Source organism: Talpa europaea (genome assembly GCF_964194135.1).
Source record: "Talpa europaea genome assembly, chromosome: 14".
NCBI classification, from domain to species: domain Eukaryota; kingdom Metazoa; phylum Chordata; class Mammalia; order Eulipotyphla; family Talpidae; genus Talpa; species Talpa europaea.
The window spans coordinates 35,231,692-35,252,795 of record NC_140082.1 but is presented as its reverse complement, the minus strand read 5'-3'; the positions used below and the strand labels follow the sequence as shown (position 1 = coordinate 35,252,795).

Below are 21,104 nucleotides of genomic sequence, written 5' to 3'. Positions count from 1 at the left end.
GTCGAGGTGATAGCACTGAGACTTAATGCCTGGGCCACCAGGGAGGCCCAACCACTGGCATTTTTGAAAGGGGCTTATAGAATTATTTTTGTGTGTAGAAATAATTGTTAAAAGTCAAAGTGTCCATGAAGTGTTAAAAACTTCTGTTAAACCTTGAGAGAGTAAATGGGAATTTGGAAGGATCAGTATTGAAGAAGCTAAGGACTGGTGTGGATAATGATAAATATAAACTCAGACTTAGAATGTTGGTTTTAGCCATTTTCATGCCTAAAGGAAAATATGAGTGAGATTGTGGCATTTAAGACCACCCTTGACCTTAGTGTTTTGTTTTTTTTTTAAATTTTCTAGAGGCATGTCTTATTTATTTATTTATTATTTGTTTGTTTGTTTGGTTTATACATGCACTGGGTACAGTCAGAAGCACGGGAGGGTGAGAGAATTCACCAGAGCCAGAGCGGGGAGCAGAGCAGGCAGAAGGACCGAAGTACACTGCTGAGGGGAGCAGCGGGCGGCAGGAGAGGTCTGCTCACCATTTGGGACCCTCCTCCGGTGGCCGGGGAGCAGCCGGGGATTGAACCGGCGCCGCAGAGGCCGCGGGCATTTCGCAACCCAGCGCTCAACCGCTGCGCCACCGGGGAGGCCCAGACCTTAGTGTTTTTAGGACCTGTGAAAATGTGGTACTGGCAGAAACTGGTCTTATTCTCTCAACCATTTCCTATAAAGGTTAACTTTAGTTCTATTTTATCTGTTCTTGCGCTCTCCTGGGTTTTTTTTTTTTTTTTTAATGTAACTATTCTATTTTGAAGTAAAACAACTATTCTATTTAATGCCATAGGAGGTAGCTAGACTTTACATGCAATAACAGGTACAGACACATGAAGAGTGTTGGTTTAAAATGAAAATTACCAAACAGAAAATGACTGATATAAACTAAATATTTCATAATACTCTAGAGACAGAGTTCTAGGTACAATTGCTGCTATAATGTGTTGCTCAGGGACAATATGAGATTTCCTCTTCTGAAGATCCGTGAAGTAGATTTGAGTCACTTCACTCAAAGATTTTTTTAAAGATTTATTTATTTATGCATACAAGAGCTGGGGTACAGGCGAGAGGTGTGGGGGGTGAGAGGATTCACCAGAGACAGAGTGGGGAACAGAACAGGCAGATGGACCGAAGTGCACTGCTGAGGGGAGCAGCGGGCGAGACAGGAGAGGTCTACTGCACCATGTGGGTTGCTCCCTAGCCAGCCAGGGATTGAACTCGTGTTGTAGTGCCTGCGGACAGCTTCATAGGTTGTGTCATAACCCCCTGCGCCACCAGGGAGGCCCCAATTCTCCCATCCTTTTAAGTCAGCACTCAGTACTAGATATTCTGGAAGCTTAGAAGAACACTGTATGGCCTCCTCATGTAATTGACAGTGACTATTATTAGCTACTGTGTTCTTCTTTAAGACTTGGAGAAGCTGGCTTATGTAGGGAATGATGAATGAGTTTATTTTTGAAAAGTTACAGCCAATTCTTAAATATTTATGGTAATTATGCAAACATAAATGGCCTGGCTGACATCAAGGGAAAGATACCAAATGTCAATTTATTCATTAGTGGCAGCTTCTTTTGAATGAGCATTTCATAAGATTAGGGTTCCAGAAAGTATAAGCAAAAAAGTCGTTTTACGGTCTAATTTCAGGATTCCTTCTTAAATTCTAAGGAAGAAAAGCTAAGTAACTGTGAAATGACTTAAAGTTGGTGGGGATATAGGAGAGGGGGAAGGGACTGGCTGGAATGGCCAGTCACTGTATTTTTGAAAACTGAGTATAATTTGCTGGCTAGCTTGTAGAATTGGTAACAACTAACGAGTTTCCCATTTCTTTTGCCTGTTGGTACAAAACAGTGAGACCATTTAAGCGGAAGCATCTTACAGCCATCGACTGCCAACATTTAGCTCGGAGTCACTTGACTGTGACCCAGCCCTTCATTCAAAGATGGACAAACAGAGACCCAAATCACGGTCTCTATCCTAGATCCAGAACAAAAAGAGGGACTAGGGGTATGTTTTCCAAAAAAGTATCTTGTGTTTCAGAATCTATAATCTGTGTGACCTTTGAATATTTCCCCGTATTTGTAAATATTGCCACTGTCATTTTGTAGTCCTGTTGTAAAAGTGTTAAACCCTTTTCCATTATTTTTGAGTTTCCTGTGAGAATTCCATTGCATATTATAGCAGTTGGTTAAAGTCCCAGAAAATGTACTTGAATGAATTCCATTAGCTTACTTAATTATGACATGGTGGAAAACTCATGCTAATGTTACTACTATTCTAATCTAGAAGCATTCTGATTTTTTATCTCTTCAGTATTCCTCTTTGTTGAATCTGCCACTAAGTGATCTGTGTTATTAGTTTTCTCTAAAATGTCCCCTTGTCCACTGCTTTCATGATAGACTCTCCCCTTTGTCAACTCATCCCTGGACTACTGCTATAACCCTCCTGATCAGCTAGAACATCTCATCACATTAATATTCCTTCATGCCATTTTCTCTCATGGAACTGCTGGTCCCAAGAACATAAGTAAATTGTTTCCCTGTTACTATTATGGACCCAGATTCAAACTTGCCAGCACCTGCTATTAATTATTTATTACATACAAATGCTACTTTTATTAGTACCTGTGAGTATAACCTGAATTGCCTTATTTCAGAATCCAGTTCAAATCTTATTATCTTTATATTGTAATATGTATTTATCACTATCTGGAACTACTATAACCAATTGAGGCCATGTTAAGGTCAATGGCTTTATGTTGTTTGATATTTTGTTTGTTGTGTGTGTGTGTGCAAGTCATCTTCTATGTGTTGTGAGTTCTTTACTGACAAGGACTTTGTGAGCATGAGGAGTCCTGGCACTGAGCATAAATACTGGAGTGATTGTGTTCCACAACTAGAAAATACCAGGATTTAACCAAGGCCTATTAACTTCAAAATTTTGTTCTATTATTATCCCAGACACAGTAATAATTTCCCCCCTACTTCAGAAAAAATAGTAAACTTCATAAATTTTGTTAAAGGTTAAACCTAGTTTTGTTTAGCTCTCTTCCAAAATGAAGATTCTGGCTATAACCATTTAGGAAGGAACCATGTGTTTTGTTGTATATTGATAAGGGATTTGCTTCATTTACTTTTTTTATTGGTTAAATTTAGTGGTGATGTATAAATTTAGCCCATCATTTGGGCTCCTGTAAGTGCCTGAAGAGATATTCCATTTGTCTCAGAATTTTAGGTGCTCAGTAAATGCCTACTGAAAAAATATATAGACTAGAGTAGACACCACTTTAGCCATATAAAGAGAATTCTGACTCTATTTGAAAAGAAATCATGTGTCACTTTTATATGAGGAAATGAAAATAAAAGGATTTAAACTCTGTCAGATGAGTAGAGTGGGTTTTGCTGAATCCTAACAACCAAAAGTGGCTTTATTCCGCTTAAGCAAATTTAGATTTTCTACTGTAAGAGCAAGCCAGAAGTGGTGAATGTTTTGTACATGGATGTGTGAATGTGAGCTACTGTTTACTTTCTGTCCTTCAAGTTATTTGGTTTGTGTATAATGTGGTCATGACACTAGAAGACCAATCTCTGTTTCTTTCCAAAAATGTGTCTGACAATGAAACTGCCAAACATTTTTTGGTTTAGCTGTTTACATGATCAGTTGACCCATAAATTTTTCCTGTCTCTTTCCTCTATTAATATAGATAATTGAAAGTTAGCTTTTCTCATGGGATCCATAGTGGCTCATTTCTGTTCATTTCTTGTGCATTCTGACTGTATTCTTTCCACAGGTCAAGGACATCAAAGACACATCACTGAATTCTTCCTAGCTGGCCAGCAGCGGTGCACCAATGACATGGCCAAAAGCAATTCTGTGGGCCAGGACAGCTCTCAGGACTCGGAAGGGGAAATGATCTTTGCTGCAGACAGCAATTGTGCCCTGCCTGAGGAGGATGATGGAGAGGAAAGACTGGGCTCTCCAGGGTCTGCTGTGCCTGCACGGAAGCGCTCTCGGGCCTTTGAGGATGAGCGGAATCAAGCAACAGGGACCAGTCAGTGGGATGGAGTTCCTAAGAAAATCCCTCGGCATCATTTGTCCCTCTCATGCTCGAGGCCTAGAGAAGCCAGACTTGAAGCAGATAACTCGCTGTTCTGGCTCCCTTCAGAGCCTGGAGAAATCAGCCAGGAAGTGGAGGACATTGGACCTGATCCCATACCTGACTCCTACTATGGGCTTCTTGGGACCTCCTCTTGCCAAGAAGCCCAGAGCCACATCTGTAGCCTGCCCAGTGAAGTTCTGAGGCACATCTTTGCCTTCCTTCCGGTGGAAGATCTCTACTGGAATCTGAGCTTGGTGTGCCATCTGTGGAAGGAGATAATCAGTGATCCGCTGGTATGTGAAATGTTGTAGTTGTATGATTTCTTTTACTTAATGTTTACTTCTGATTATCATGTTTCTTCAGAAATGGCAGTTTCTATTTGTCTTCAGAATAATATCCAAACTTCCAGAGGCTTTTCAGGCCTTCCATGTTTGTCCCACTCTTTTATTCCAGCAAAACATTTTATTCCAGCAAAACATGTCAAAACTAATTTGACAATAAGTTAATTGATATCAACGAGACTTAAGTTCCTATGGCAAATCTCTGGTCACAAAAATATCACCAAACTTCTAAATAAAGATCCAAACACTTGAAATATTAAACAGTCATTTGTATTTATTTATTCATTTATTTTTCAACCCACTTATTCCATCCAGTTCAGCATCAAGGAGCCTCTCCTGGCAACTCAAGGGCAAGTCAGGACCCAAGGGCTAGTCAGGACACCCTCCTACTGCAGGGCTCATATCTCTCTCTCTTTCTCTCTCTCTCTCTTTTACTGGAACTATTTAAATCATGCCTATGAACCTCACTTGCATGTCATTGGGATGTGGGAGGAAACTAGAGTCCCCAGGAAGACCCACACAGACATGGGGAGAATATACAAAGTCCACACAGTGGTCCTGGCCAGTAATTTTTGTCTTTCAACAGTATTTTAATGAAATAACGTTCTCCAAGGCCTTACTGTAGTCTTCAGCCTCTGTATATTGGCTTGATCCCCCTGCCTGTCATAGCTCTGTTGACTTCTGATCTCTTCTTCAAGGCTTCGGTCTTTTTTTTTTTAAGTTTTTTTATTTATTTATATTTTTCATTTATTTATTTATTTGTTTGTTTATACAAGCACTGGGTACAGTCAGAAGCACGGGAGGGTGAGAGAATTCACCAGAGCCAGAGTAGAGAATAGAACAGTCAGACTGACGAAGTACACTGCTGAGGGGAGCAGTGGGCGGCAGGAGAGGTCTGCATGCCATGTGGGACCCTCGTCCGGCAGCCGGGGATCGAACCGGCGCTGCAGAGGCTGCAGGCAGCCTCGCAACCTCGCGCTCTACCGCTGCGCCACCGGCGAGGCCCTCAAGGCTTTGGTCTTACCCTAACTACTCTTTCCCATTTCATTCCATTGAAATCACTCATTTTCTTTTCTTTGTGCTACTATGGCAATTTTTCCTCTATACAGACTTACCACATTCTGTTTTATGGCTTTATCAAGCCTTCCTCCTGTAAATTATTAGTTCTTTGGTAGACAGCTGGGCAACCCATACTCTCGGAAAGACTTCGTGGTGCTACACTTATTCATATTACTGCCCTGCCTGGTTCCCTGACCATTTCTTGTTTTTTAATTGTATTTCTTTACTTCCCAGGTTCAGATTCTTAGGTAAATCTGAGGGTTGGGAGAATGATTTGCTTAGTTTTTATATTCCTCAGACTAGCCATTAGGAATAAACCAGATGACTCTCTTAAAATATATTGAAGTTTTGAAAGTTTAGAGGATGAAGTGCAAGATGAAAATATCAAGACTTACATTTTTCTTTTAAGCATTTCTTGGAGGAAATTTCACATCACTCTTTCTTCATTCGTTGCATGGGATCTTGTCTCCTGAATTCTGAGATAAAACTTTTTGGCTTTTAGAGGTGAACTTTGTTTTGTGTCTTGGTGTTTCTACCTGCCGAATTGAGATCTCTGATATGAACTGAATAGTCATAAATAGGGGTAAGTGAGGGTTATCTCCATTCTACTTGCGAATATTTTGGGAAAGATATCCAGTTTATGAAGCTGTTCTCCTGAAATGTTTGAATAATGCTATTTTTGACATGACCAAGTGACATGATGTCTTTATTTTCAGTTAACCTGTGATAGATCTCATTTTCTTTTAAATTTCTTGTAGTGTCTTTGACTGGCTGTGGTGGCAGGGTAATGATGGCTTCATAGTAAGAGTTTGCAAGTATTTTCCTCTTTAATTTTCAGGCAGATATTAATTATTTTTGAAATGTTCAGTAAAATTCACCAGTGAAGCTGTCTAGTCCTGGGCTTTTCTTTGTTGGGAGGTTTTGATAGTCTCTTTAGTCATTATTCACCTGTTCAGATTTTCTATTTCTTCATGACCAGTATTGGTAGGTTGTGTGTTTCTAGGAATTTATTCATTTCCTCTAAGTTACCCAATTCATTGGTGCACAGTTATTCACGATTCTTTCATAATGCTTATTATTTCTGCAACATCAGTTGTAATGTTCCTCTTTCATTTTTGATATCAGTTCTTTGAATCTTCTCTTTTTTGTCCTTCATCTACTTAAGGCTTGTCAATTTTGTTGATCTTCAAGAAATACAAACTCTCAGTTTCATTCTTATTTTGGTTTTTCTATTTTCTGTTTCGTTTCTCTGCTCTAGTCTTTCTCATAGTTTATTCTTCTTTTTCTAGTTCTTTTATATATCAAGTTAGGTTGTTACTTTGAGATCTTATTTTTTTCTGAAAAGATTTTATTTATGCAGGGGTGTAGTCTATTTTGGTAGCCACCTTCCTCGTGGCATCCAGACCTCACGTGACTCCTCTTTCTTCCTCTTGGTACAGATGTGTGTCTCCCCCTTGCCCATTCTCACTCTCTTTTTGACGAACTTGAGGGCCCACTTGTCTTTGGAGACTCTGAGCAACTCCATTGGATACTGCTCTTAGGGCATAAAGCCACATAACCTCCTGGATCATGTCCCAAAGGAACTTGGGGCGCTTGGCAAGGCACATGCAGTAGCTTGTTCTTGGTCAGCTTGTGGCTCTTGTTGTTCCATGGCCATAAGTTGTGCAGAGCCATAGCTGCTGCTCAAAAGTGGCTGCTCTGGAAGGACTGATGGTGCTTGAAATTCTGAGGTATCCTTTTTTAATGCATGTGTTTAGATCTATAAACTTGTCTCAGCATTGCTTTCACATCTTCCCATGAGTTTTGTTATGTTGTGTTTTTATTTTTCTTTGTCTCAAGCCATTTTGTATTTTCTTTGTGATTTCTTCTTTGGTCCATTGGTGATTTTAAGAGTGTGCTGTTTAATTTCCACATATTTGTAGGCTTTTCAGCTTTCTTTCTGTTTTTGACTTCTATTATTGATTGAAAAAACACTTCAATCAGTCTTTCAAATTTTTAAGACTTGTTTTGTGGCCTATTCTGTAATCTATCCCAGAGAATATTCCAGGTACACTCAAGAAAGGTATATTCTGTTGTTAGATGGTGGTGTTAAGTCCAATTGGTCTAGTGTTATTCAAGTCCTCTATTATTGATTTTCAAGCTGGTTGAAAGGGGAGAGGGGAGTTATTTTCTGTTATGTTGCTGTTATGTTGCTGTCTGTTTCTCCCTTCAATTCTATCGGTGTTTTGATTTTTTTTAAAGATTTATTTATTTATGATTACAAGGACTGGGGTGTAGGCCAGAGGTGCAGGGGTGGTGAGGGGATTCAGCAGAGACAGAGTAGGGAACACAACCTGCAAATCTTCTGAAATATACTTCTGAGGGGAGCAGCAGGCGAGACAGGAGGGATCTGCTGTGCCCTGTGGGTCAGCTCCCTAGCTGGGGATCAAACTCATGCCACAGTGGCTGGAGATAGCTTGATAGAGCTGAGACGTTAGCCTCTGCGCCACTGGGAGACCCAATTATATCAGTGTTTGCTTTCTAGATTTAGGAGCTCTGATGTTTGGTGCATATAAACTTAAAATTCATGGTTAAATCATCTTGACAGTTAAATCTTATTGACACTACATGATCTCTGTCTTTTTTGGTAGTATTTTTGACTTTAAGTCTGTTTGTCTGATGTGAATATAGCCGTAGCTCTCATATTATTTAATCCTCATTGAAATTGTAAGCCATTAATATCCTGATATTACAAACAGGGAAATTGAAGTGCTAGCTTTGCCAAGATTCTATAACAAGTTAGTGTTGTTACTTTGAGACAACCAAGATCAAGACCTAGTTCTCCTGGTATCCAACCAAAATTTGTATGTTTCTACTTGATTTTCTCAGCTTTTTAATTGTGAGCTGTAATTGCTTTTTAATTGTTGAGAGATATCCTATGTGTTTGTGGCCTAATGTGCTTTCTAATAGCTATTGTCTGTATTTTATTTTGTATTTTTAAAACTGTATAGTTCATACCTTGGAAAAAACTGTATCATCGATACCTGATGAATGAAGAGCAAGCTGTCAGCAAAGTGGATGGTATCCTGTTGAACTGTGGCATCGAGAAAGAGTCCGACTTGTGTGTGCTGAACCTCATCCGGTGAGATCCTTTTCTTCTGGGAGGAAGTGTTTCTGAAGTCTTTTTCCATTTTTTGCCATGCACGATCATCTTTCTCGTGGGCTCTTTTGTGAATGTCTTACAGATACACAGCCACCACTAAATGCTCCCCTAGTGTGGATCCTGGGAGGGCGTTATGGAGTCTGAGGGACCATCTCCTCCTTCCAGAGGCAAAGGCGTGCGTGCGGCAACACCTTCCAGACCTCTATGCTGCTGCTGCGGTACGGGAAGAGTCTGTGGAGGTTACTGGGGAAGGTGACATCTTTTCTCATTGGAAGAAAGTGTTTTGGTGACTTAGTTCAGCTGCAGGTTCCTTTAGCTTTATTTTCAAAATCTCCCTTTAACCACTGCTTTCAAGCATATTTCCTGTCATTAATTCCATTAGAGAAATAAAAGGTTGCATTGTTATAGATTCCTATATTTGGAAGGAATTTTAAAAAGCATTTAGTCCGATTTCTCAGTCTTACGAGGAATTTTCATCTAGCTTTCATCTTTGATTAATAAATATTACATTACAAGACTGCCCTCTGTCTTGTTGACAAATTGAATTATTTGGAAGGTGCGGAGAACTGAATGGTCTTGCTGCAGACATACAGTGAGTTAATAGAAACTAAAATAGTCCTAAATTTCTGGATTCAGTCTTGTGGTCCTTCATCTAGATCAGAGATGGTTAAATTTTATGTTGGAAACTACATGCAACCTCAGCCTGAATTCTGCAGCCAGCAGAGGGCTGGAAATCCAACTTGGGCATCCCTTTTTATCTTTAGTGAAATGATTACTGGTGATGGTGGGTGCCGAAGGCCAGCTCCGGCAAAATGGCATGTCAGGGGTTCCCGAAAGGATGAGACAGTGTCCGTGAAATGGAGAGGGGAGGGGAAAGGGAATGAGGCAGACACAGACAATCTATCTAGAGCAAGTATCTCCTGCTGAGGGTCTCGGCAGGTCTTTATTTATACATTAAGGCAAGCGGTGAGATTACATCATCATATGCAGAGAAGCAAAACAGAAACAATCAGTACATTCCTTTCCCATGGACATTTGGTGCCTGCGTGTTTTGACCTTTAAAGTTAATAGATAATAAAAACTTAAACTCATTATTTCAGCCTAAACAATTACCTAAGATAGCTGTAGTCCTCGGTACCTTCCTATCTGCCAAGGCTACAATAATAAAAGATTATCTATATGGCCAGCAGCTAAAGATCAGCTGCTTCCTGGTTATCAGTTATTAGAACTTTTTCTACCCAGAAACTCCTAGCATAATCAACTTTATGAATCATTAAAAGGCTTCCCTAAGAAACTTCTATAAAAGGAAAATTGCGGCCAGCTCTGGGTTGCTTGTCAGTCATGCTCTCGTACAACAATTGTGTCCCATTGCCAAGTGGGCCAAATTGTTCAGCATTTAATTTTTAAGCAGGTAATTCTCTGTGCCATGGGCTTACAATATTCTTATACGTATAATTTATTGCCCAATGTATTTTCCGAGAAGTTTTTTCTTGTTATGACCAAGAACAAAAAACAAAGGGATGTTTATTCTTCAGCCCCATGATGTGAGGCACAAGGAATCTTCAGCCCTACCGTGTGAGGCTCTTTGAAAGTCTTCGACCTAGGGCCTCCCCTGGTGGGGTAGTAGTTGAGCGCTGGGCTGAGAAGCTTCCTGCAGGCTCTGCAGCACCGGTTCGATCCCCGGCCACCAGTGAGGGTCCCACATGGCGCACAGACCTCTCCTGCCGCCCGCTGCTTCCCTCAGCAGTGTACTTCGTCATTCTGCCTGTTCTGCTCTCTGCTCTCATCCTCCCACGCTTCTGACTGTACCCAGTGCTTGTATAAATAAATAAATCAATAAATCTTAAAAAAATTAAAAATTAAAAAAAAAAAACAAAAACGAAAGTCTTTGGCCCCATGGTGTGAGGCCCTTAGCTGCTTGCCAGCGTCTTATCTGGCTGGGGCAGCAAGGCCCCCTGCAGCAGGTGGGGTGAGTTTTATTTCATAGGGTGATTGTAGTGATAGAGTCATAGAAGAATTCCTTTCTTAGAATGCATTTTTTTAAAAACAGGCATTTGAAATAATGTTAAAAATGATAAAGCTGTATGTCAGTCTTGACTATTTCTGTGTTAGTGAACATTTTCTTACTAAAATGGAGGCACATACTATATTCATAATAATGAATTTTCAATAATTCATGTAACATTCAACATTTAGTAATTGTTAAGCAATAAAATAAATAGTAAAGTAACATCTTAATGCCAGGGAATAGTCAGTCTTGATTTACTCCCTAAAGACTACTGTCTTCTCTTTTGTATTGCTGTCTTTGTGCCTTCCAGGTTATTACTTACTATTACCTGGTTAACAGTAAGCTTGTTTTGACACTCTGTGCCTGCGCGGACTCACCTGACCTGGAAAGGAGCTGTGGGAGATGAGAGCATCATCTCTGTGCAAAGTCCTGTATGTTAGATATTTTATCCAGTTAATGAGCACTAGGAACTCAACTCCAAAAGTGATGTGAAGAAAGAAATCCAGGGCAAAAGGAAAGGTTCCCTCCTATTAGTTCCCAAACATCATTTGGGAAGTTTGAATTCAGTTCATACAAATACAATCTGTATTGTACAATCTGTGTGTGGCACCTGGACCATGAATGTGATTTACTTCACTGATTGTCTGATAGGATTTTTATTAATGGTAACCAGCGTTATGGGTCTTGTCTCCTGGTCTGCCTCCTTCCACAGGGTGTCAATGTGTGGGCTCTGGTGGCAGCCATCGTCCTGCTGTCCAGCAGTGTGAATGACATCCAGCAGCTGCTCTTCTGCCTCAGGAGACCCAGCTCCACTGTGACTATGCCAGACATCACCGAGACCTTATACTGCATTGCTGTGCTTCTCTATGCCATGAGGGAGAAGGGAATTAACATCAGCAATCGGTAAAGCAGTGGGAGGAAGAGCAAGAGACTGTGATAGAGTAAAAAGTCCTAGACTTGCTGCCACTTACTGACCTTAACATTGGGCTAGTCACACACTCACATTGCTCCGCTCTTTCCTTTATGTGTAAAATGAAGGTATTGTGAGGCTGAAGCGCAGACATGCAGGTCAGAGTGCTTTGTGTATGTAAATTGCTATACAACTGAAGCCTGAGGTGAAGTTCCGTGTCCCCCCCCCCTCGTCCCCCACCTCCTGTCCCTCCCAATCCCCCCCCCCGTCCCCCCCAGAAGCCTTCTTTATTCATAGAGACTGTAGTCATCCAGGAATACCTTGGCATCTGGTCCCTCCATTTCTCTCTGTTTGAGGATAGGCTATAAAAATTGTAGTTAAGTGCTATCCACCTTGTCATCTTAGTGTGAAAAAGTTATGGTATGTGGATTACTCAGTCAGAATTCCCTTACTTGTCTCACTTACCAGAGTGATGACGTATTTGTAGTGTGAGAGTGGATATGTACATTCGGCACCACATGTCAGAAAGCTTTCCAGGCACTTGCCACTGTGAGAGAATTAGTATTCTTTCTCTTGTGGACTGTTTTAGTGAGGGAGACGAGTACTACTTAATATGTTTAAACTAGATCCTTTTTGTGAGTGATAAACATTGCAAAGAAAACAAACAGGGTGATGGTGAGGTAAGTGGGGAAACAACCTCAGATTGGATGAGAAAGGACTGTTCTGAGGAAGTAGCATCTTAGTTGAAACCTGAAAGTTGAGGAGGAGCTGGCCATTGTGAGATTTGGGGTGGCGGGGTGGGGGAGCCTTTCAGGAGAAATAATAGATCATCTGAGGGCCTAGAGACAGGAATTAATCAGTGTATACAAAGGATAGAAGAATCTAGTCTGATAAGGATGTCATGAATAAGAGGGAGCTTCGTATTTAAGATTATGACAAGTCAGCAGCAACCAAAGAGGGAAGAAGTTGTAGGCCATCGAAGACATTAGAGTGGAATCCAAATTACAAAGGGTCACTATCGGAAGGGCCCACCCCTGAGCTGGAGGCAGGCAGCATGAGGATGGAGTAGGTCCCGGAGAAGCAAAAGCCCCAGACTCCTTTCTCTGGAACTAGCGAACCCTAGGAGGAGCGTGACTGGTGGCATCCTTGATGTGACCCACCCACCCATGGTGAGGCTCATGGATGGAACATTCTTTCTCCATAAATGTCAGAGTACCTGCTATGTTTCTGAGTTTATTTCCATCGGTTAAATGTAGTTCACATTGTATCCCATTCTGTCATTGAGATATGGGGCAGGGAGCTTCATAACATAATTGACACAAGTCAAATCAACAACTGATGAATAATGTCCTTGCAACTATGACCCACAAATTATCTGCATGTTTTGTTTACATGGACTTGGATGAGGAATGGGAGATAGGACATGTTTGGTTTTGTTGTGTTTTTAATTACTTCCTATTTTACCTAGGAGATGGTAAGATCAGAGATTGAAATGTGTTCTTAGAAGTACTTGATGCATCAAAAAGCTTCATGTTTTCTGGTCCCTGGTAATCCTATTTTGTTATCTGTGTGGCACCCTACCATTGAGACCTTGAAAGAGAATGTTCTTCCTGTTCTAGACCATTATCACTTTACCAAAAGGCAGGGAACAGAGCCATGGAGGTGCAGAAAGATGAGATGACATGAAGTTGATGTCCGACAAGAATCCTGTGGCAGGAAGCAGAATTTTCATTTGTTTTCAACTGATTCCTAGCTATTTTTGTGATTATTTGTCTCTTATGGTCATATCTAATGTCTTATTCCCCAAAGAGCACTTCCTAGCCTCTCCCTTTGTCAGTACACACTAGTGCAAGATATCTTTCCCAGAATAGTGCTCTCCAGAGGATTGTGGTCAACTTTAGATAGATTTGTGTTCTTTTTTTTTCATAAAAGTGTGGTAGGTGTTTTCTTTTAGCAATGGTAATTGGTCTAAATACATCTGAGGGAAAAATAAGATAGAGATTGTGGCAATTTGAAAATCTCTAAATTTGCTTTTTTTTCTTATTAGGATTCACTACAACATTTTCTATTGCCTGTATCTTCAGGAGAATTCCTGTACTCAGGCCACAGAAGTTAAGGAGGAACCGTCAGTTTGGCCAGGGTATGTAGGTAGATGTGTGTGTGTGTGTATGTAGGTGTACGCCATTTTTGACTCTCCTACTCAGTGAGGAGAAACATTTTAAGTTTTATTGAGGTATAGTTTACATTACATAAAATCGACCCATCAGTGTATTGATTTTTGTTTTGTTTAATTTTTTTTTTAGACATTGCATTTACATTTGTACTAGCTGCACTTAGCTGTCAGGGGTTTTTCTTAATTTATTCATAAAACTACAAGTTGGCTTTCCTCAGGTATGGCTAACATTAAAAAAAGAAAATAGCATAAAATTCAGTTGATCGTGCACAAAATCTTTGTGCTTTCTAAATCTAAAGACATTACTTATTGATTAATGATATCTTTTCTTACCCAGTTTTAGAAATCACTTAAAATTATGTCACTTTCTCTCTTTAGTTTGTGGGTGCATTGGGAGCATGGACTGCAAATTTTGAGGTTTAAATTTTCCATTCATGCAATTGTCCTGCTTAGTTTTTGGATAGTTTAGCATCTGGTCTTTTCAGTTTTCTTTTGTTTTTCTAACATCTCTTTTGTAATGTTTATAGCAAGAAAACCATCCAGCTTACACATGAACAACAACTGATTCTGAGCCATAAGATGGAACCTCTTCAGGTGGTAAAAATTATGGCATTTGCAGGTAATGGAACTCCGTATTTTGTAATAGTCAGCTTTGCTCTTATCATAATACCCCTTTTTTGCAACTTATCAGAGTATCTTCACCTTTACTATTAAACTAATATAACTAATCTGAAAAGGAATACTTGCCTTTTATGTCTCCACGGAATATGCACACTGGTGTTGTTGAGACAAATAGTCCATAGAGATCAGTCTGTGGGATGGCTGCCCTGGGATCTTATGGAGAAGCTGGTTATGTTTCAGTAGCTTCCTGACTTCTGTAGGGTGAAGACCCTTTGCCATTTAGTTCTAACCAACATTCCTGACTATTTTGTTTACTATTCTTCTGCCTCAATCAACTAGTTATACTTACAGTCTCCTAAAGTACTTGGTTATTCTTTTGTCTTAACGTTTGCTTATACTGTATTCTCTACCTGAGTTCCATCTGGCTTTTTTCCTACCTAAACACCCTACTACAAACCACAATAAAATTGATTAAATGTCTCCATGGGCCCACTATTGTGCTAATCTTTTTTTTTTTAAGCTTTAATGTTACAATAATATTTTATTATTATTATTTTTAATTTTATTTTTATATTCCCCATACAATTGCAACCCCCTTATTTTGACCCCAATCGCTCCCCCCCCCCACCCCTCATAGAGTGTCTCTGGCTCATAGTTCTTTGTTGATTATGATTTTCACTTTCTTATAGTTATTCATTTTCCTGGTCCCTTATTTAAGTTTTCTAGATTCCTGCTATGAGTGAGACCATCCGGTATTTTTCTTTTTCTTTCTGGCTTATTTTGCTGAGCATGATCCCTTCCAGCTCCATCCGTGTTGCTGCAAATTGCATGTGTTTATCTTTTTTGAATGCTGAGTAATATTCCATGGTGTGTATGTACCACATCTTCTTGATCCAGTCATCTATTTTTGGGCATTTGGGTTGTTTCCAAAGCTTAGCTATTGTAAATAGTGCTGCTATTAACATAGGGGTGCAGGTGCTCTTTGGAATTGATGTTTCTGTGTCCTTTGGGTAAATACCTAGGAGTTGAATTGCTGGATCATATGGAAGCTCTATGTTTAGTAGGTCAAGAAATCTCCACACAGCTCTCCATAGTGGTTGGACCAGTTTGCACTCCCACCAACAGTGCAGGAGAGTTCCTTTTTCTCTACAACCTCACAAACATTTGTTGTTGCTAGTTTTTTTAATATGTGCCATTCTCACTGGTGTTAGATGGTATCTCATGGTAGTTTTGATTTGCATTTCCCTGATTACAAGTAATGTTGAACATTTTTTCATATGCCTGTTGGCCATTTGTATTTCCTCTTCAGAGATGTTTCTTTTTAGCTCTTCTGGCCTTTTTTTGACAGGATTATTTTCTTTGTTGTTGTTGAGTTTCATCAGCTCTTTGCAGATTTTTGTGATCAGTCCTTTATCATTAGTGTTGTGTGCAAAAATGTTCTCCCAGTTGGTGGGGTTTCTCTTAGTTTTTGTTATTGTCTCTTTTGCTGTGCAGAAGCTCTTTAATTTGATGTAGTCCCAGCTGTTGATCTTTGCCTTCATTATCACTGTTTTGGGTGATGTGTCTGTAAAGATGTCTTTGATGTGCATATCCCGTAGTGTTTTGCCTATATTTCCTTCTATCTATTTTATGGTTTCAGGTCTTATGTCTAGTTCTTTAATCCATTTTGAGTTGGTTTTTGTGTATGGTGTGAGGTAGTAGTCAAGCTTCATTCTTTTGCATGTAGCGACCCAGTTTTCCCAGCACCATTTATTGAACAAACTTTCTTTGCTCCAGTGTATATTCTTTGCTACTTTGTCAAATATTAGTTGACCATAAATCTGTGGGTTTATTTCTGGATTTTCTATTCGATTCCATTGGTCTGTGTGTCTCTTCTTATTCCAGTACCATGCAGTTTTGATGATTATGGCTTTGTAGTATAGTTTGAAGTCTGGGAGTGTGATGCCTCCATTCCCTTCTCTTTTTTTTCAGGAGAGCTTTGGCTATTCGGGGTTTTTGGTGATTCCATATGAATTTCATCAATAATTGTTCTATTTCTTTGAAGAATGACACTGAAATTTTTATTGGAATAGCATTGAATCTGTATATTGCTTTTGGTAGGATGGCCGTTTTAATAATGTTTATTCTTCCAATCCATGAGCAGGGGATGTCTTTCCATTTCTTTGTATGTTCTTCTATTTCTTTGAACAGTGTTTTATAGTTTTCTTTGTATAGGTCCTTTTCCTCTTTTGTTAGATTTATTCCCAAGTATTTGATTGTGCTAATCTTAATGATATTCTTTGAGATTGGTAAGTTATCCCTCTTTCATAAAGACTTGAAGCTTAAACTTACTGACTTTCTTTGGATTAAATAAGCAAATAAGCTTGGAGGTTGAATTCAAAGCTGGGTATATTTCTCTCCTCAAACATACCTATTCTATCCTTTTCCCTCACCTTCCCTCAGCCCAGTCTTGGAAGCCTGCTCCCTTCCTCCTGCCCTCTCTTTCTTTGCTATATTGACTCCCATCTTTCTCTCCCTTCCTGATAGAGGCTTAGCTGCAGCCTTTGCATTCTGTATGATATCTGAGCTCTTAATGTAACTAATCATTTGTAATAACTATTTGGTACCTGACTACATGAATAATCAATGCAAGCGTTTTATAAATACTTGCACATTATCTCATTAAACTTTAAAACAGCCCTGTTAGGTAGAGCTAATAGGAAGGTACTGTATTACCTTTTTCATAAGTTAGATTTTTTTTTTGTTTCCACATACCTATTCTTTAATACTATACCAACTTCTCTTTATACGCTTTTTGTTCTAATTGTTTCCACTTTGTTGGTACTTTATTACTAGCTAGATTGTAATGTAAGAACCTTGCTTTATGTTCTTTATACTCCCAGAACTTAGTATCCAGCTAAACATACATTAGGTGCTTAACAAATACTTGTTAAATAACAGTTGATGCATTTGTAGAAATAACTCCTGAGCTAAAGCAAGCCCCATACTTGTTAAAAGAATGACAGTTAAATAATCAAATGAATGGTGAAGAGATATGACAGACAAAGGCCTGAATGCATCAGAGGAGTTCTTGAGACTCATTTGCATGTTCTTGCTCTGGAAGCATTTAGTGGCTTTGTAAGAGCTACCACTTATTAAGTTCCTCTGTTGGATACCTTGAAGATTGTCTTTATCCTACCAGATCCTGCAAGGTGAGTGTTACCCACGTATGACTAAAGCACAAATTGAAATTCAGTGAGGACAAGTGGATTGCCCTTTAAGACTGTACTACAACCTGCCAGAGCCAAGATCCTAACCCACCCACATTAGTCTGCCTTAGAATTGGCTGCTCTTTTTACTATGTCATTTTTATTGGTGTTGGAAAACCTGTGACTAGCTGGTGTCAAGCAAGAGGTGAGATGAGCTTGGGGAAGACCTGGCTAGGGTATTCTTCGGAACACTTCTCCTGGCCAGAGACTCACCACTCTTGCTCTTGGCTCCCTCAGGTACCGGGAAAACCTCTACCCTGGTCAAGTATGCTGAGAAATGGTCTGAGAGCAGGTTTCTGTATGTGACATTCAACAAGAGTATCGCAAAGCAGGCTGAGCGAGTCTTCCCCAGCAACGTCACCTGCAAGACCTTTCATTCTATGGCCTATGTACACGTCGGGCGGAAGTGAGCATTGCCTTGCCACCATTATTATGTCTAATTACTAGTTTTCACATTGTGGTCATCACATGTGAACTTACACCACAATGCTAAGAAAATTCAGTGCTTTTTCTTTTCTTTTATTTATTACTCTCCCAATATAGAGTTAATGATTTGTACTTTTATAATGAATAACAAAATCTTACAGAAGGGGGCATTCGCATGTCTCTGGAATTGAGGCATAAAACGTCAGGATGAATTGTCTGAAGTTCAGGATATCACCAATCTGAGCAGTTTTATATTTTTCTTGGTTGGGAGGGGGAGAAGACAGCTGAGGTATGCTGGACCCAGGTCCATTTAGGCTTTTGAGTTAGCATTCCCTTGGTCAGACAACTTCAGGGAACTTCTGGTGCCCTGCTGTCCCCCTCCACCCCCATCCCCACCCTGGGGATCTCTGGTCCACACCTTGGAGTAGTAGTCTAATCTGCCATAAGCTCCTTCATCTTCTGGGTTATTACAGGTGAATTCCTGAAAGCCTAAGGAAGCCAATTCAAATCTTATGTGGACCTTGTTCAACTTCTCTGATTTACTCCCCCCATCCCACATGACCTTGCGCTGTCATCAGAGAGAAGGGAGTTGGGTGGTGGGAAACACTATAGAGTTGCCAGTAAAGCCAGATACTCTTCCCTTGGAATATGCATTACAGGTACCAATCAAAGAAGAAATTGAATCTCTTCAAGTTAACACCCTTCATGGTCAATTCTGTCCTTGCTGAAGGGAAAGGTGGATTCATAAGGGCCAAGCTAGTGTGTAAGACTTTAGAAAACTTCTTTGCCTCTGCTGATGAAGAACTGACGATTGATCATGTGCCTATTTGGTGTAAAAACAGCCAAGGACAGAGGGTCATGGTTGAACCGAATGAAAAACTGGTGAGTGTCTAACATCTGTAGTATTAGGGCTCTGGGGATAAATAAGAGTCAGCCTGGTTCAGTGTTAGGTTTGTCTTTAATTTCTTCAGAGCTGCTCACAGGAGGTGGAGGTGGAGGGTGTAGGCCCAGCGTGATAGCTGTGTGTTTTCTGTGAAAAACACTCATGGACATCTCACTTGGTCCTCATGCTGGTCTTCCCGTTAAATAGATGAGGCACAGACACTGAATAACTCACTCAAGGTTTATTGCTCTCTGAATGATGTTCTATCACTGGGCTTGGTATGGCCCCCGCTTCTCACTCACCTTGGCACTTGACCCTATTGGGAGACTGTTGGGCCTCTGGAGGGAGGTTAGGAAGCAGTTGCTGCCTGTCTTGCTGTGATGATGATTTTGCTCTGACCTCTGTGTGTGTAAACAAAAGTGTGATTTCAGAGTTCTGTCCCTTTCAGGGGCTCATATTGAGTTGCCATGTCACTTGCTTTCTAGAACGGTGTCCTTGAAGCAAGCCGACTTTGGGACAACATGCGGAAGCTGGGGGAGTGCAAAGAAGAGGCTTACCAGATGACTCATGATGGTATGAAGTCCCCAGATCTTGACATCTGTTAAATGTACCTGTTTTTTTAGCTACAAAATCTCACTCTTGCTGCTCCTTTCTTTTAGGCTATTTGAAACTCTGGCAGCTGAGCAAACCTTTGCTTGCCTCTTTTGATGCCATCTTTGTGGATGAGGCTCAGGACTGTACCCCAGGTGATAAACTATTCAGGACATCAGTAGTCTCAAATACATAGAAACAGCATCATGATTATGTAAGAGGACGCGTATGTGAAATAAGTTGATTGTTCTTATTTGTCATAACGAAGAGGAGCAAATGATGTTTATTATTAGACTTGGGATTTCAACAGTTGACCTTCCTCATCCCCTCACCCTTACTCACCCTGCTCCCAAAGCAGATTTATTTTCCTCTAAATGTTTTGCTTAGCTTATTCTTAAAATGTGGACTAATCATAGCAGATCAGATGTTAGTGGCCTCGATTCAGGTTGAATCGGAAAAGGGTGTTAATTTAGAGTGAACAATTTGTGTTGAATCTTTTTCAAGTGGCTAGTAGAAAATACAATGACTTTCTAGGTCATTTTGGGGCCTGAAGGTGCAGTATTCAGAGAGAAGACAGTTGCTTTATTTTGTATTAGCTTTTGTGGTTTCTTATATTCAATAATTGACCAGGTCTAAAAATAATGTTATTCATTCCTGGGATAGAAATTGTTTCTTTTTGTGCATTATAAAATTGTTTCTTTGGATTGAGTGTGTTCATCCTGCAGGAAAAGATGCATGTTGTCCAGAGTGCCCTAGCTTAGTGTCATGAAATTGTTTCACCCTCTTTTTTCTTTTCTTTTTTTTAAATAATAAATTTTATTTTTATATTCCCCATACAATTGCAACCCCCCCCCATTCTGACCCCAATCCCTCCCCTCCCGCCCCCCACCCCCCAAAAAGTGTCTCTGGTTCATAGTTTTTTGTTGATTTTGATTTTTACTTTCTTATAGTTATTCATTTTCCTGGGCCCTTATTTAAGTTTTCTAGATTCCTGCTATGAGTGAGACCATCCAGTATTTTTCTTTTTCTTTTTGGCTTATTTCGCTGAGCATGATCCCTTCCAGCACCATCCATGTTGCTGCAAATTGCATGTGTTTATCTTTTTTGAATGCTGAGTAATATTCCATTCACCCTCTTTTTTCTTAAATAGGGTTCCTTTTTGCTCGTGGGTTGGTGTTTCTTCAGACTTCTTACATTCCCTCTTTTTGATTGCAGCCATCATGAATATAGTTCTGTCTCAGCCCTGTGGGAAGATCTTTGTAGGGGACCCACACCAGCAGATCTATACCTTTCGTGGTGCAGTCAATGCTCTATTTACAGTCCCTCACACTCACGTCTTCTATCTCACACAGGTAAGAGTTTGCTGCTTCTGAGCCCCCAGAAACATATAGGCAAATATTATCATTCCCCATTTTGTTTATTGTGTGTGACGTTTTGCATCAGGCTTATAATAAGTAGCAAGTCCTTGCTTTTTAGCAATGATTCTCCTACTATGGCTCTCAAGGAATCTGCAGTCTTAATAGTAGGTTGCCTTTTTCACTATGTTGATATTTGCATGGAT

The 21,104-nt window shown here is 40.1% G+C and overlaps 1 protein-coding gene across 1 annotated transcript in view; it reads left to right on the top strand.

The window, feature by feature from the left end:
- Positions 1 to 3,897: 3,897 nt before the first annotated feature.
- The window catches only part of FBH1 (F-box DNA helicase 1), a gene marked incomplete at its 5' end in the record, with an annotated part of 30,794 nt that continues 13,587 nt past the window's right edge, over positions 3,898 to 21,104 (top strand). Inside the window, 11 exons of the mRNA XM_084253788.1 lie at positions 3,898 to 4,434; positions 8,532 to 8,662; positions 8,766 to 8,901; positions 11,404 to 11,594; positions 13,649 to 13,741; positions 14,302 to 14,393; positions 17,881 to 18,049; positions 18,729 to 18,951; positions 19,438 to 19,525; positions 19,612 to 19,698; positions 20,759 to 20,895. Coding sequence (XP_084109914.1) covers positions 3,898 to 4,434; positions 8,532 to 8,662; positions 8,766 to 8,901; positions 11,404 to 11,594; positions 13,649 to 13,741; positions 14,302 to 14,393; positions 17,881 to 18,049; positions 18,729 to 18,951; positions 19,438 to 19,525; positions 19,612 to 19,698; positions 20,759 to 20,895 — 1,884 coding nt within the window. The remainder of the gene's footprint in view (positions 4,435 to 8,531; positions 8,663 to 8,765; positions 8,902 to 11,403; positions 11,595 to 13,648; positions 13,742 to 14,301; positions 14,394 to 17,880; positions 18,050 to 18,728; positions 18,952 to 19,437; positions 19,526 to 19,611; positions 19,699 to 20,758; positions 20,896 to 21,104) is intronic.